The 13,281-nt window shown below is 44.9% G+C and overlaps 2 protein-coding genes across 2 annotated transcripts in view; both read left to right on the top strand.

The window, feature by feature from the left end:
• Nucleotides 1-1,737, top strand: part of TDP1 (tyrosyl-DNA phosphodiesterase 1) — a 94,507-nt gene extending 92,770 nt beyond the window's left edge. The window contains exon 17 of the mRNA XM_032287160.1: nt 1,393-1,737. The gene's annotated coding sequence lies outside the window, so the exon portion shown is untranslated. The remainder of the gene's footprint in view (nt 1-1,392) is intronic.
• A 10,298-nt stretch (nt 1,738-12,035) lies between these two features.
• The window catches only part of KCNK13 (potassium two pore domain channel subfamily K member 13), a 116,028-nt gene continuing 114,782 nt past the window's right edge, over nt 12,036-13,281 (top strand). The window contains exon 1 of the mRNA XM_032287661.1: nt 12,036-13,264. Within this exon, the coding sequence (XP_032143552.1) occupies nt 12,931-13,264 (334 nt within the window). The 5' untranslated portion in view covers nt 12,036-12,930. The remainder of the gene's footprint in view (nt 13,265-13,281) is intronic.

Below are 13,281 nucleotides of genomic sequence, written 5' to 3'. Positions count from 1 at the left end.
GATATGAAGTTTGGGTTAAAAATTCTTCAAGAATGTTGAATATTGGCCCCCACTATTTTCTGGCTTGTAGGGTTTCTGCAGAGAGATCCGACTTGAGTCTGATGGGCTTCCCTTTGTGGGTAATCCAACCTTTCTATCTAGCTGCCCTTAATATTTTTTCCTTCATTTCAACCTTGGAGAATCTGACAATTATGTCTCTTGGGGTTGCTCTTCTCAAGTAATATCTTTGCGGTGTTCTCTGTATTTTCTGAATTTGAATGTTGGCCTGTCTTGCTAGGCTGGGGAAGTTCTCCTGTATAACATCCTGAAGAACGTTTTCCAATTTGGTTCCATTCTCCCGTCACTTTCAGGTACACCAATGAAATGTAGGTTTGGTCTTTTCACACAGTCCCGTATTTCTTGGAGGCTTTGTTCATTACTTTTTATTATTTTTTCTCTAATCTTGTCTTCATCCTTTATTTCATTAAGTTGATCTTCAATCTCTGATATCATTTCTTCCACTTGATCAGTTCTGCTATTGATGCTTGTGTATGCTTCACGAAGTTCTTGTGCTGTGTTTCTCAGCTCCATCAGGTCATTTACGTTCTTCTCTAAACTGGTTATTCTAGTTAGCAATTCCTCTAACCTTTCTTCAAGGCTCTTAACTTCCTTGCATTGAGTTAGAACATGCTCCTTTAGCTCGGAGGACTTTGTTATTACAAAAGCATACTTCTTGTCAATTCATCAAACTCATTCTCCGTCTAGTTTTGTTCCCTTGCTGGTGAGTTGTGATCCTTTGGAGAAGAGGGGTTCTGTTTTTTGTGATTTTCAAACTTTTTGCGCTGGTTTTTCCTCATCTTTGTGGATTTGTCTACCTTTGGTCTTTGATGTTGGTGACCTTTGGATGGAGTTTCTGTGTGGATGTCCTTTTTGTTGATGTTCATGCTATTTTCAGTTTGTTAGTTTTCCTTCTAACAGTCAGGACTCTCTGCTGCAGGTCTACTGGAATTTGCTGGAAGTCCACTCCAGACCCTGTGTGCCTGGGTATCACCAGTGGAGGCTGCAGAACAGCAAAGATTGCTGCCTGCTTCTTCCTCTGGAAGCTTCATCTCAGAGGGGCACCTGCCAGATGCCAGCTGGAGCTCTCCTGTATAAGGTGTCTGTTGACCTCTGCTGGGAGGTGTCTTCCAGTCAGGAGGCATGGGGGTCAGGGACCCCCTTAAGAAGGCAGTCTGTCCCTTAGCAGAGTTCAAGTGCTGTGTGGAAGATCCACTGCTCTCCAGAGTCAGCAGGCAAAAATGTTTAAGTCTGCTGAATCTGCACCCACAGCCGCCCTTCCCCCAGGTGCTCTGTCCAAGGGAGATGGGAGTTGTATCTATAAGTCCCTGACTCGGGTTGCTGCCTTTTTTTCAGAGATGCTGTGCCCAGGGAGGAGGAATTTAGAAAGGCAGTCTGGCTACAGCGGCTTTCTCGCGCTGTGGTGGGCTCCACCCAGTCCCAGCTTCCAGGCGGCTTTGTTTATGGTGCGAGAGAAAAACTGCCTACTCAAGCCTCAGTGATGGTGAACGCCTCTCCCCCGACCAAGCTCAAGTCCCAAGTCAACTTCAGACTGCTGTGCTGGGCAGTGAGAATTTCAAGCTAGTCAATCTTAGCTTGCTAGGCTCCATGAGGGTGGGATCCACTGAGCTAGACCTCTTGGCTCCATGGCTTCAGCCCCCTTTCCAGGAGAGTGAACGGTTCTGTCTTGCTGGTGTTCCAGGCACCACTGGAGTATGAAAAAAAAAAAAAAAAAAAAACTCCAGCTGGCTCAGTGTCTGCCCAAACAGCCACCCAGTGTTCTGCTTGAAACCCAGGGCCCTGGTGGTGTGGCACCCAAGAGAATCTCTGAGTCTGCAAAGACCGTGGGAAAAGCATATCTGGGCCAGAGTGCACTGTTCCTTACAGCAGGATCCTTGACATGGCAATGCCTCACCCTGCTTTGGCTCACCCTCTGTGGGCTGCACCCACTGTCTAACCAGTCCCAGTGAGATGAGGTGGGCACTTCAGTTGGAAATGCAGAAATCACCCACCTTCTGCATTGATCTTGCTGGGAGCTGCAGACTGGAACTTTCCGTATTCAACCATCTTGCCAGCCCTGACCAGCACTTTTTAATTAAAATATCTGTGTGTAGCACACAGTAGACTTATTTTTGCTTCGATGTACCTATGTATGAGTATGTTTCTTTCCAGATTCCCTTGTTGATCCACCCTGAATGAAGACAGATACTCACCTGGTAATGGCTTGAGATTTGACTGAAGCCTGAGAGGTGACTCAGCCACAAGACACTCAGGGTTCATTAGAATTGTCTGGTCCCAGCTCTGCTTCCTCCAAGCTGTGAGACCTTGAGGCATAGTAACGCCTCTGAGTCTTCCTTTTCTCATTTTAAGGACAGGACTAATACCTGTCCTTCCTGCCTCATGGGATTATTATAAGGATCAGTTGAAGGGGTGCTCTTGACCAGTGGCAAGAACTGCAGAAATGTGAGTTGTAATGATTTGTATTTGTTAGCAGTAAATAAAAGTGCTTGGAACTGGCAGCCTCTGGGATAGTATAGAAAATAAAACCCATGCCTTTTGGAACCTAGCATTCTTCCACAAATATTGCTACCAGACTCCGAAATGGAGGTTGTTTCTGGAAGATGGATAGATTTAAGAATCTTGGCCATAGAGCCCCTGTCTTCATCCCTAGGCTGAGCCTCCCAGAAGCACACCCTGAACAAGTCCGCAGAGCTGACCACCGTACTTCCTGTCCCACAAGTACTGTTAGTGATACCTGCTGTCTCCCAGAAAGAAGTGGCAGCATCTGATTGGGTGGGGTTGGGGGAATTAGGGAATGCATGTTAATGTGATCCCCAAGAGTGAGTTGATAGTTGGTGAAGAGGGAAAACGTAGAGGTGAGGGCCTTTAGGTTGGCCAGCTGGGCTTGCCTCGCAGTCAGTAAAGCCCCCTCAGGCAGAGCCACTCATCTGCAGCTGGGAACCACTGACCTTTTGGTTCAGATGCCTGATATAAACTCACTGATATGGGAGGGGAGGATCTGAATGGGTAGGGAGGAAGCAGGGAAAGTTGCTAGGACAGATAGATTCTACGGCTTTGTGCTACCAGGGAGGTCCAAGGGAGAAGGGCCTGGGCAGTGTGCACCATGGGTGAGGGTGTGGAAAATGGGGTGGTGGCTGACCTCCAAATGGCTTGGGGCAGAGTTGCTGGAGAGGGAGTCACCTGTGTGGTAGGAGGGGTCAGATAAGTGTTTTTAGATGTTATGAGAATGTCTACGTTTGACAGGAGACACTCCTAAGTTTGCAAGGAAAGGATATGGAGCCACCTTCCTTCGATAATCAGAAACAACGTGCTGGGGATTAAAAATAATTACTTGGCCAAGAGCCTTATCATTTACCAGATGCAGCCATGCAGTAAATATTTGGGTGTCTGTTATGTGCTTGGCATGTCCCACTTGACCCAGAGGAAGAAGTCCATTTTATAAATGAAGAAACAGGCTCAAAGAAGTACAGGTATGTGACCTCTCTAAGGTTTCAGTCTTCTTAAAGATGAGAGCAAACTTCTGCTTCATGATCTCCTCCAATACCATAGCACACTGAAGAAATGAGCATCTTTAATTGTGCTTGGATTGGCAGAATCTGCCTTTATGTAAGGGAGCTGATCTAGTGGCTTTAATGAGGCACTTAACTACTTTCTAGAGACAGCCTGGAAATGCCTCTGAAGAGCCCAGTCTGAGCCCTGGTTCCATGTTTCATTTCTTTCTTCTGTGTCTTGGTCCCCAACCCCCACCCCCAGGACACATCTGGCAGTGAATGGGCTCCAATTCCTGTTTTGGGGAGTGGCGTCCACTCGTGCTCAAAGTACAACTGAGTGGCTTAAAAGTAAGTGCAAGGGTGGGGAGAAGGGCTTGACTCCAGGAGGGAACTTTAGAGGTTATAGAAATGCTTCTGTTATAATTGTGGCATTGGTAAGATTTAACAAAACTCCTTGAATTATATACCAAATTCATCGTTTTAATTGTATGTAATTTATAGCTCAATAAAATGATTTTTAAAACAATGTAAGTCCTGATATGTGCATTCACTGTATGTAAATTCTACATCAGAAAGGAAAAAACTAAATTGTTCAATTCCAGTTAATATATACACACTGAAGTATTTAGGGGCAAGTATATAGATATCTGCAGTTTACTTTGAAATGCACAAAATGTAAGATATATTAATGGACAAACAGATACATGATCAAGCAAGTATAGAAAAATTTAATTCTGCAATCTAGGTGGTCGATTTACAAGTTGCCATTGTAAAATTCTTCCAACTTTGATGTTTTTGAAAATGTCATGATAAAATTTTGGGGGAAACCAGGTGACTTCAGGTTTTTAGCAGAGCCAAACAGTTCCTATTGGACCATTTCTTTAGCAAATAAAAACTATAAGCTCTGGGGAAAAAACTTCTTTAAAAACTGACTTCCTAAAGATACTGAAATAGACCAAAAGTAGGCAGATACTGGAGAGGAGTCAGTAACTGGAGGAAGAGCACAGGACTGTGAGTTTGCTGTGTTTGACCACGGTTAGCCTGAGGTCATGTGTCCATGCACCATGCAGGACAGGTGAACCTCCAGTGTACAATCTGCAGTCTCACTGGCTTGAAAAACCAGAGTAGAGTTCAGAGCACCACAGCCTCTTGGGGGAAAAAACAAAAGCAGGCCAGAGAGGGGATTCCTAAATTCTGTATATAAACCCAAATCTCTAGCCAACCACTGAACTATGCATGCAGAGCTAAGGCTAAAAGAGCTGAACTAAAAGTTGAACAACATCCCACTTTAGAGAAGACAGTTTTGTCACTGAGTTCAACCAGTTAACTGCCTGCTTTGAAATAATAATTCTTTTCAGAGGAACATAAGAGAATCCCGAGTTTCTACAACGCAATGTAAATTACACACTAAACAATGTCTAGGATACAATCCAAAATTATTTACTACAAAAAGTTATGCCTCATTCTCAAGAGAAAAGACAAAGGAGATCAACCCCAAGAAGTTCTAGTCAAAGCTACTAAAGCAGCTGTTAAAACTGTGCAAGAATGTAAAAAAAAAAAAAAGTTCTCATAGTAATGGCTGAAAAACTCCAGACCTCTCTTCAGAAATATTGGAGGCCAGAAGAGAGTGCAACATCATCTTTAACATGCTGAAAGGGAAAAAAAAGTCACCCCAGAAATATATCTAGCAAAAATATCCTTCAAGAAGGAAGACAAAGAATTCGTATTTTCAGAAAAAAGGAAACTAAGAATTCGCAGATCTGAATTAAAAGAAATGCTACAGAAAGTTCTTCAGGCTAAAGGGAGATTTTACCAGAGGGAAACTCAAATCTTTAGGAAGGATTAAAAGCCACTGAAAATAGTAAACATTCGAGTAAATATAAAGGATGTCTTCTTTCTCCTCTTTAAACTGTGTATTACTGTTTAAACAATAAAAATTGGGATTTTAGCATATGTAGATCATTTGACAATCACAGCATAATAGATGCAGGGAAGGGAATAGGATGACCCTATACAGTAAGCTATATTTCATCCAAAGTGATACAATGTTAGTTAGCTTTTAGTTGTAAAAAATGTATCCCTAGAGCAACCACTTAATAATGTAGAGGTAGAGCTAAAAATAGATTTAAAAAAAAAAAAAAAAAAAGGTCTGCTCTGAGAAAGACATCAAGAGAATAAAAAGGCCAGCCACAGACTGGGAGAAAATATTTGCAAAACAGTTATCTGATAAAGCCCTGTTAACCAAAAGATACAAAGAATTTTTACAACTCAACAATAAGAGAACAATGTGATTAAAAGATGGGCCAAACCAGGAGTTTGAGACTAGTCTGAGCAACAAGAAAAAAATGTATATATATCTGGGCATGGTGGTGTATGCCTGTAGTCCCAGCCACCTGAGAAGCTGAGGCAGGAGGATCACTTGAGCCGAGGAGTGCAAGGCTGTAGTGAGCTATAATCATGTCACTGAATTGCAGCCCAGGCAACAGAGCCAGACTCTGTCCCTTAAAAAGAAGTGGGCTAGAGAACCTCACCAAAATATACTCATGGCAAATATGCATAGGAAAAGATGCTCCACACATCATATGTCATCAGGGAAGTATAAATTAAGACAATGAGATACCACTACACATTTATTAGAATGGCCAAAATCCAGAACACTGACATCACTAAATACTGGCAAGGAAATTGAGCAACAGCAACTGTCATTTATTGCTCATGGGAATGCAAAATGGTACAGCCACTTTGGAAGACAGTTTGGCAGCTTCTTATAAAACTAAAATATAGTTGCCATATGATCCAGCAATTGCACTCCTTAATATTTACCCAAAAGAGTTGAAAACAGGTGCACACAAAAACCTGCACACAGATGCTTACAGCAGTTTTATCCATAACTACCAAAACTTGGAAGCAACAAAGATGTCCTTTAATAGGTGAATGGATAAATAAGCTGTGGTACATCCAGATAACTGAATATTATCTAGTGCTCTCCAAATGAGCTATCAAGCCATGAAAAGACAGAGGAAATGGAGATGCACATTGGTAAGTGAGAGAAGCCAATATGAAAAGACTACATACTGTATGATTACACCTATGTGACATTCTGGAAAAGGCAGAACTTTGGAGACAGTTAAAAGACCAGAGGGTGCAGGAGTCGGGGTGGCAGGATGAATAGGCAGAGCCCAGAGGATTTTTAGGGCAGTGAAGCTACTCTGTATGATACTGTTGATGGATACATGTCATGATACATTTGTCCAAACCCACACAATGTGCAGTACCAAAAGTGAACCCTAATATAAACTATGGACTTTGATGATGTGTCAATGTAGATTCATCAATCATAACAAATGTACCATTCTTTTGGGAGATAGTGATAGTGCGGGAGGCTATGTGTGTGTGGGAGCCAGGGGCATTTGGGAAATGTGTAACTTCCTCTCAGTTTTGCTGTGAACTTAAAACTGCTCTGAAAAATATTAACTGAAAAGATGCAGTTAATCCAAAAGACAGGAAAGGTGGAACAGAGGAGCCAAAAATAGTGGGGGCAAACAAGACAGTCAAATGGCAGAATTCAGTTGTATAAACAAGTACATTTAGTGCAAATGGTTTGTATCTGTACTGAGATGGCAGCCACAAGCCACATGTGATACTTGTTAATTGGCATTAAATTTAAAAGTCTCTTCATTGCACTAGCCACATTTCAGGTGCTCAGTAGTGATTCCCATATTTCACTAGTATATTATACAGCACAGATACAAAATATTTCCATTATCACATAAATTCTGTTGACCAGCATTGGTCTGGTCAATCATGAAGATTATCAGAACTGACACAAATCCCCCCAAAAAGACCCAACTGCATACTGTTCACAGCAAGTCCACTTTAAATACATAAAGTACACAAGTAAATGGATGGAAAAAGATACCATGCAAATGTCAAGCAAAAGAATGTGGTGACTGGATTAATATCATAAACTTCAAGGCAAAGGGTATTACCAGAGATAAAGAGGGACATTTCATGTTAATAAAAGGGTCACTACACCAGGAAGACCCTTAAAGATGCTTAATAACAGCTTAAAAGTACATAAACAAAAAGTGACATAATTAAAGGTAGAAATAGACAATTACACATTACAGCTGGTGATTTTAAATATTCCTCTCACCAATCAATAGAATAACTAAAGCAAATGTCAGTAAAGATTGATCTCAAAAACACCATCAATTACTTTAACTGTCTTTTATAGAATACTACAGCCAACAACTGCAGAATACACATTCTTTTCAAATGCACGTAGTACATTCACTAAAATAGACCATCTGGTTGAACCATAAAATAAGTCTCAACAAATTTTGGAAGATTGAAAACATACTGAATATGGTTCTCTGAACACACTGGAAATAAGTTAGAAATAGATAATGTGTCTTTTTTTAAACGCCAGATATTTGGCAATTAAGCAACACACTTCTAAATAATTCATGCGCCAAAAAAGAAATCAGAAAATATTTTGAATAAAATGATAAGAAAATACAACACGCCAAAATTTTTAGGATGCAGCTACCACCAGGCGAATAGGGAAAGGTATAGTTTTTAAATACTAATGAGACACCCAGCTGGGAGAGGAGTCCCTGGAGAAGGAAGCTCCAACCAGCCTGCCCACTGAGGTGAGGCTGGAGCCTGGGGAAGTTAACGACCTTCGCCCCAGAGGAGCCGGGCCCCTCCTCTTCCTGTGTGTAACCTGGGATTCAAGCTGCCGGCGGGCAGCGCTCTAGCAGGGACTCTGGCGTAGGGAGAGCCCCTGATTCTCCCTTTTCTTCCTTTTCACCCAGTAAAGCCCTGCTTTACTCACCCTTCTAACCCTTTGCGAGCCTAAATTTTCATGGCTGTAGGACGGACAAGAAGCCCGTCTTTAGCTGAGCTAAGGAAAAGTCCTGCAACACTAACATTAGCAAAGAAGAAGGGTCTAAAATCGGTGATCTAAACATCCACCATAAGAAGCTAGAAAATGAAGCAGAGTAAACTCAGAAGTAGAAGAATAAAAAGAATAGAGTGGAAACCCCAAGTGCAACTTATCCCAGAAATGCAAGATTGGCTTAACATTTAAAAAGCAATCAATGAAATTCAACATATTAAAATAAAGGAGAAAACTTTCATGATCATCACAATAGATGCAGATAAGGCATTTAATAAAATTCACTGATTCGTGCTTAATTAAAAACAAAAACCTCAGAAAACTAGAAGCAACAATAAAAGGAAACTTCCTTAATCCGACAGTTTTGATGAAAACCCCACAGCTAACATTATATAAAAGATGATAAAAAGGAAGGTTTTCCCGTACGACCATAAGGGTATCTGCTTCCACTTCTATTGAATAATGTACTGAGGTTCTAGCCATTACAGAAAAGATTATAAAGATCACGAAGAAAGAAGCAAAACTTGTAGATGAAATGATTATTTACATAGAAACTCCTAAAAGAATCAACAAAACAACAGCTGATGACTAAATTTAGCAAGTTTGAAGAATTCAAGTACTTTTGCAACAATCGTGTATTTTTATGGACTAGAAAAAAAATTGAAAAGGAAAATTTTGAAATTCCATTTACAGTAACATCAAAAGAACAAAAAATACTTTAGAATGAATTTACAAAAGATGTGCAAACTCTCCATATGAAAACTTGGTTAAGAAACACGAAATAAATAGAGGGATATACTTCTTTCATGAATTGTCAATATGTTCTTCCCAAAATAGATCCAACACAATCCCAGAAATTAAAATGCCACAAGGCTTTTTTTTTTTTTAATGAAATTAAGCAGATTCTATGATTTTTTAGTGAAGTGTAAATGTTTTATAACATCCAAAGAAATCTTGAAAAAGAAGAGCAAAGTTAGAGGACTCAATTATAGTCCTACTAAAGACCTACTATAAAGCTATATATAAGTAATGTAAATCCTGTGGCATTAGCATAAGGGTGGACAAATAATAAAATAAATTCCTGAAACACAGGCATATTTATCTTTTCAACAAATAACACTAGAATAGCTGGAAATCCACCTTTAACTCTTCCCTCATGCCATAGGGAAACAAATGGATCATAGACCCAAACATAAAAACTGAAACCACGAAACTTCTGGGGATGAGGAGCGTGGGGAGACAGAAAACCCATGCAACCTTGAGGGAGGTAATGATTTCTCAAAGGGCACCAAACATACAGAAAATATATTTAAGAAAATAAATAGGCAAGTCAGAGGTGGAAATATTTGCAAGACATGTATCTGAGAAAGGACTGGTATTCTGCATATATAAAGGATCGCTATAGCTCAGTAACAGATAAACTAATTTTTTAAGTGGGCAAAATATTTCAATAGAAAATTTACAAAGGAAGGTATACAAGTGGCCAGCAAGCAAACTAGACATCAGAGAAATGCAAATTAAAACCACAGTGAGATATTGCTACATTCACCAGGAGTTTTAAAATTAAAATGACTGATACTGCCAAATGTTGACAAAGAAATGGAGCATCTGGAACTATTGTACACTGTCAGTACAGCTACTTTAGGAAAATGTCAGGCAGTTTCTCATAAAATGAAATGTATGCAAGAGATATGAAAACATGTCTACATAGTTGTACAAGAATGTTCCTAACAGTTTTACTTATGATAACCAAAATTTTCTAACAGTCCTGCTTTCTATCAATAGGAGGAGAATGAATAAACTATGGCATATCCAAACAATGAAAAAGTAGCAACAAAGAGGAACGAATTACTAAGACATATTAACATGAGTAAATCTCAAAAACATAATGTTTTCCACAAAAAAAAATACATACCTGTGTGATTCCATTTATGTGGAGATTTAGAAGAAAAAAAAAACTAAGTTATATAAAAGCGAGAGTGACTGATGGTAGAAGAATTCTGAACAGTGGTTTCCTCTGGAGGGATGTGGATGGGGAGTTACTGGGAAGGGACTTAGGGGAACTCTGACCTGTTGGTGATGTTTGGTTGATAGGTTGGATAGGTGATTTGCAGCGGTGTACGCATTCGTCAGAACTCACCTCATGATACACTTAAGATTTGTGCATTTCATTGTATGTAAATTTTATCCAAAAAGAAGAAAAAAATCTGTAAGTAAATAGTGAAGCCTACGTAGTGATATGCAGGCAGAAGCACTGGAGATGAGGGCGGAAGAATACCGAGCTCTGCAACTTACTTTGAAACAAGATGAGTTGATGGATGGACAGAGGGACAGGTAGATACCTAATAAATCAAGTACAGTCGCATGTTAATTGTAGAATCTAGGTGGTGGGTATATGAGTGCTCACTGTAAAGTTCTTTCAACTTTTTAGAATGTTTGAAGTTTTTTCATAATAAAATGGATTTAAAAAGTAATTGCAGTGCTCACCCTGGGTGTATATACATGCACCTATTCTCGAGATGCGCCTAAAGTTCTTGCCCCTCAGAAGGCTCGATGAAAGAGGGGCTTCGGGGAGTGAGTAACAGAGCCGAGAGGACTACTAACGGCACCAGGGTTTCTGATGAAAATGGACTCGCTGGAGCTGTGTTTCTTTATTCGAAATCATGCGGTTTCACTCAACAGGGCTTTGAGCCCTTCTGTCTCTGCTCCTGGTGAGTAAGGGTGGTGTGGGGGGCTCTGAGCCTAGGACTGCTCTCTCGGAAGGTGGGAAGATGCCCCCGTATCCATTCCTCTGTGGGAGCAGATTCGCTCCCACACGCCGGGGCGGGTGATTCCAGAGGGCCGCGCGGAGCTGCGTGCGCAGGCGGGGGCAAGATGTGTCTGGAGGGGGCAGAGCGCCCTCTCCCGGTCCCCGAGGGCCCACGCGGACCGGCTGAGCGTCCCACCAGCCGATTCTGCATCCACTCCCCTGATCTGCGCGCCCTGGTAGGAGCACCACAGCCCCGAGGTTGGCCCTCCGGGCGCTGAGCGCTGGGCATCTGCCGGCGGAGACCAGCGCTGGAGGCGGGCCCGCATGCAAGGAGGCGGGCGACAGGGTGGAGTCGCCGCAGCTGGCAGCCACGCAGCTCCACCTGTTGCAGCGTCGGAGCGCACCCGCCTAAGGCAGAGCGCGGCGCGGACCTGTGTTCCCCGCGCCGGCCGGCAGGGCAGGGCCGCGGCTGCAAGGAGGGCCGGGAACAGTCCCGACAGAGCGGCGCGGAGAGGGCGCTCCCCGGAAGGTGAGATCTGACCGCGGTAGCGGCGCCAGCGTCCCCTACAAGGCGGGGTTTCGGGGAGGGGGGCCGGAGGTTTGCTGGAAAGCCTTGCTGCTGGTCTGCATGAGGTGGGGGATGCCTTCTTTGCGGAGCCCGCATCCGGGCAAAACTCTGGAACGCACTAGGCAGCCAAGCCCGGGTGGAGGAGATGGAACTCTCCAAGGTCAAGGTCTCCTGGCCTCTGGGGCCCTTCCAGTCCCGAGTCTTTGGCCTCCTCTCCTGAAGCGGGGCTGGCCCGCGGTGCGCGCTTGGTCCGGGCGGAGCCTACTAGTAGCTGAAGAGGACTCCCCTGCGCAGGACCCAGAGACCGAGGGCGCTCTGGCATGGGCAAGGCGAGGGAGGCTGCCAGGGAGAGATGCCCCTAACTTCCTTCTCTCCCTGTTCCAACCTCCCTTTCTGGTCTCCCCTCTCCAGCCCGTCTGCCCAATGGATGCGCAGCGTTGGGGCCCAGCGGGAGGTCGGAGCCCTCGGACGCAGCTCGGCACAGCCCCTCTCTCCGTGCGCCTGCCCTGGACCTGCTCCACCCCTAAGCCCCGGCAGCAGATTCGGTGACTCGGGAAGCCGCAGGCTCAGCGCGACACCACAACCACAACTAGGACGCACCACCGTGGATCTACCTGGGGAGGCACCTACAAGGCCAGCCGACTGACACCTGCGTCTTAGCCGTCGGCGGCCTGAGAAACTACAGTCAGAGGAACCAATACCCCGGGGCTCCGCTTACCTGCCGACTTCCGGACCCCCTGGACCTTCTCTTTGGGGAAACTCAAGTTCGCTCGAGCTTGCCCGGAAGACGCGCCACGCCCCCTCCCCTATCTGAGCCGGACTGGAGGCCCGGGTGGAAACGGCGCCCGCATCCCAGCGCCAAGCAGGCGTGGACTCTGCGCCCGCTCCCCGGGACCTTCAGCGTTAAGGAGAACTCCGAGGAGAGCGTGGGGAGTGGCGGGGAACGGCGGCGACAAAGCGGATTTGAAACTAGGAGTCAGGGCGGACGTGGGGAGCTGGAGCCTCAGAAGCGACCTACGCGGCGGCCGGGGGAGCCTCGCGGCCTGCGGGAGCGCCTGGCGGTCATGGGCGAGCCGGCGGTGGGGCTCCCAGGAGCCGGCTGAGCGCCGGGCCCTTATTTCCCGGGGACGTGAGGCTGCGTGCTGCCCCTGGGGGCCCGACCATGGCCAGCCGGGGTTTCAGCTGGGGCTCAGGCCACCTGAACGAGGACAACGCTCGTTTTCTGCTGCTGGCCGCGCTCATCGTGCTCTACCTGCTGGGCGGCGCCGCAGTCTTCTCCGCGCTGGAGCTGGCGCACGAGCGCCAGGCCAAGCAGCGCTGGGAAGAGCGCCTGGCCAACTTCAGCCGCGGCCACAACCTGAGCCGCGACGAGCTGCGCGGCTTCCTCCGCCACTACGAAGAGGCCACTCGGGCCGGCATCCGCGTGGACAACGCCCGCCCGCGCTGGGACCTCGCCGGCGCCTTCTACTTCGTGGGCACCGTAGTGTCCACCATAGGTAAGTGTCCTGGCCGG

The sequence above is a fragment of the Sapajus apella genome, unplaced genomic scaffold, assembly GCF_009761245.1.
Source record: "Sapajus apella isolate SASKATOON/1434 unplaced genomic scaffold, GSC_monkey_1.0 scaffold20, whole genome shotgun sequence".
Taxonomy (NCBI): domain Eukaryota; kingdom Metazoa; phylum Chordata; class Mammalia; order Primates; family Cebidae; genus Sapajus; species Sapajus apella.
The sequence above is the reverse complement of the archived record's forward strand: the minus strand, read 5'-3'. Positions and strand labels throughout refer to the sequence as shown.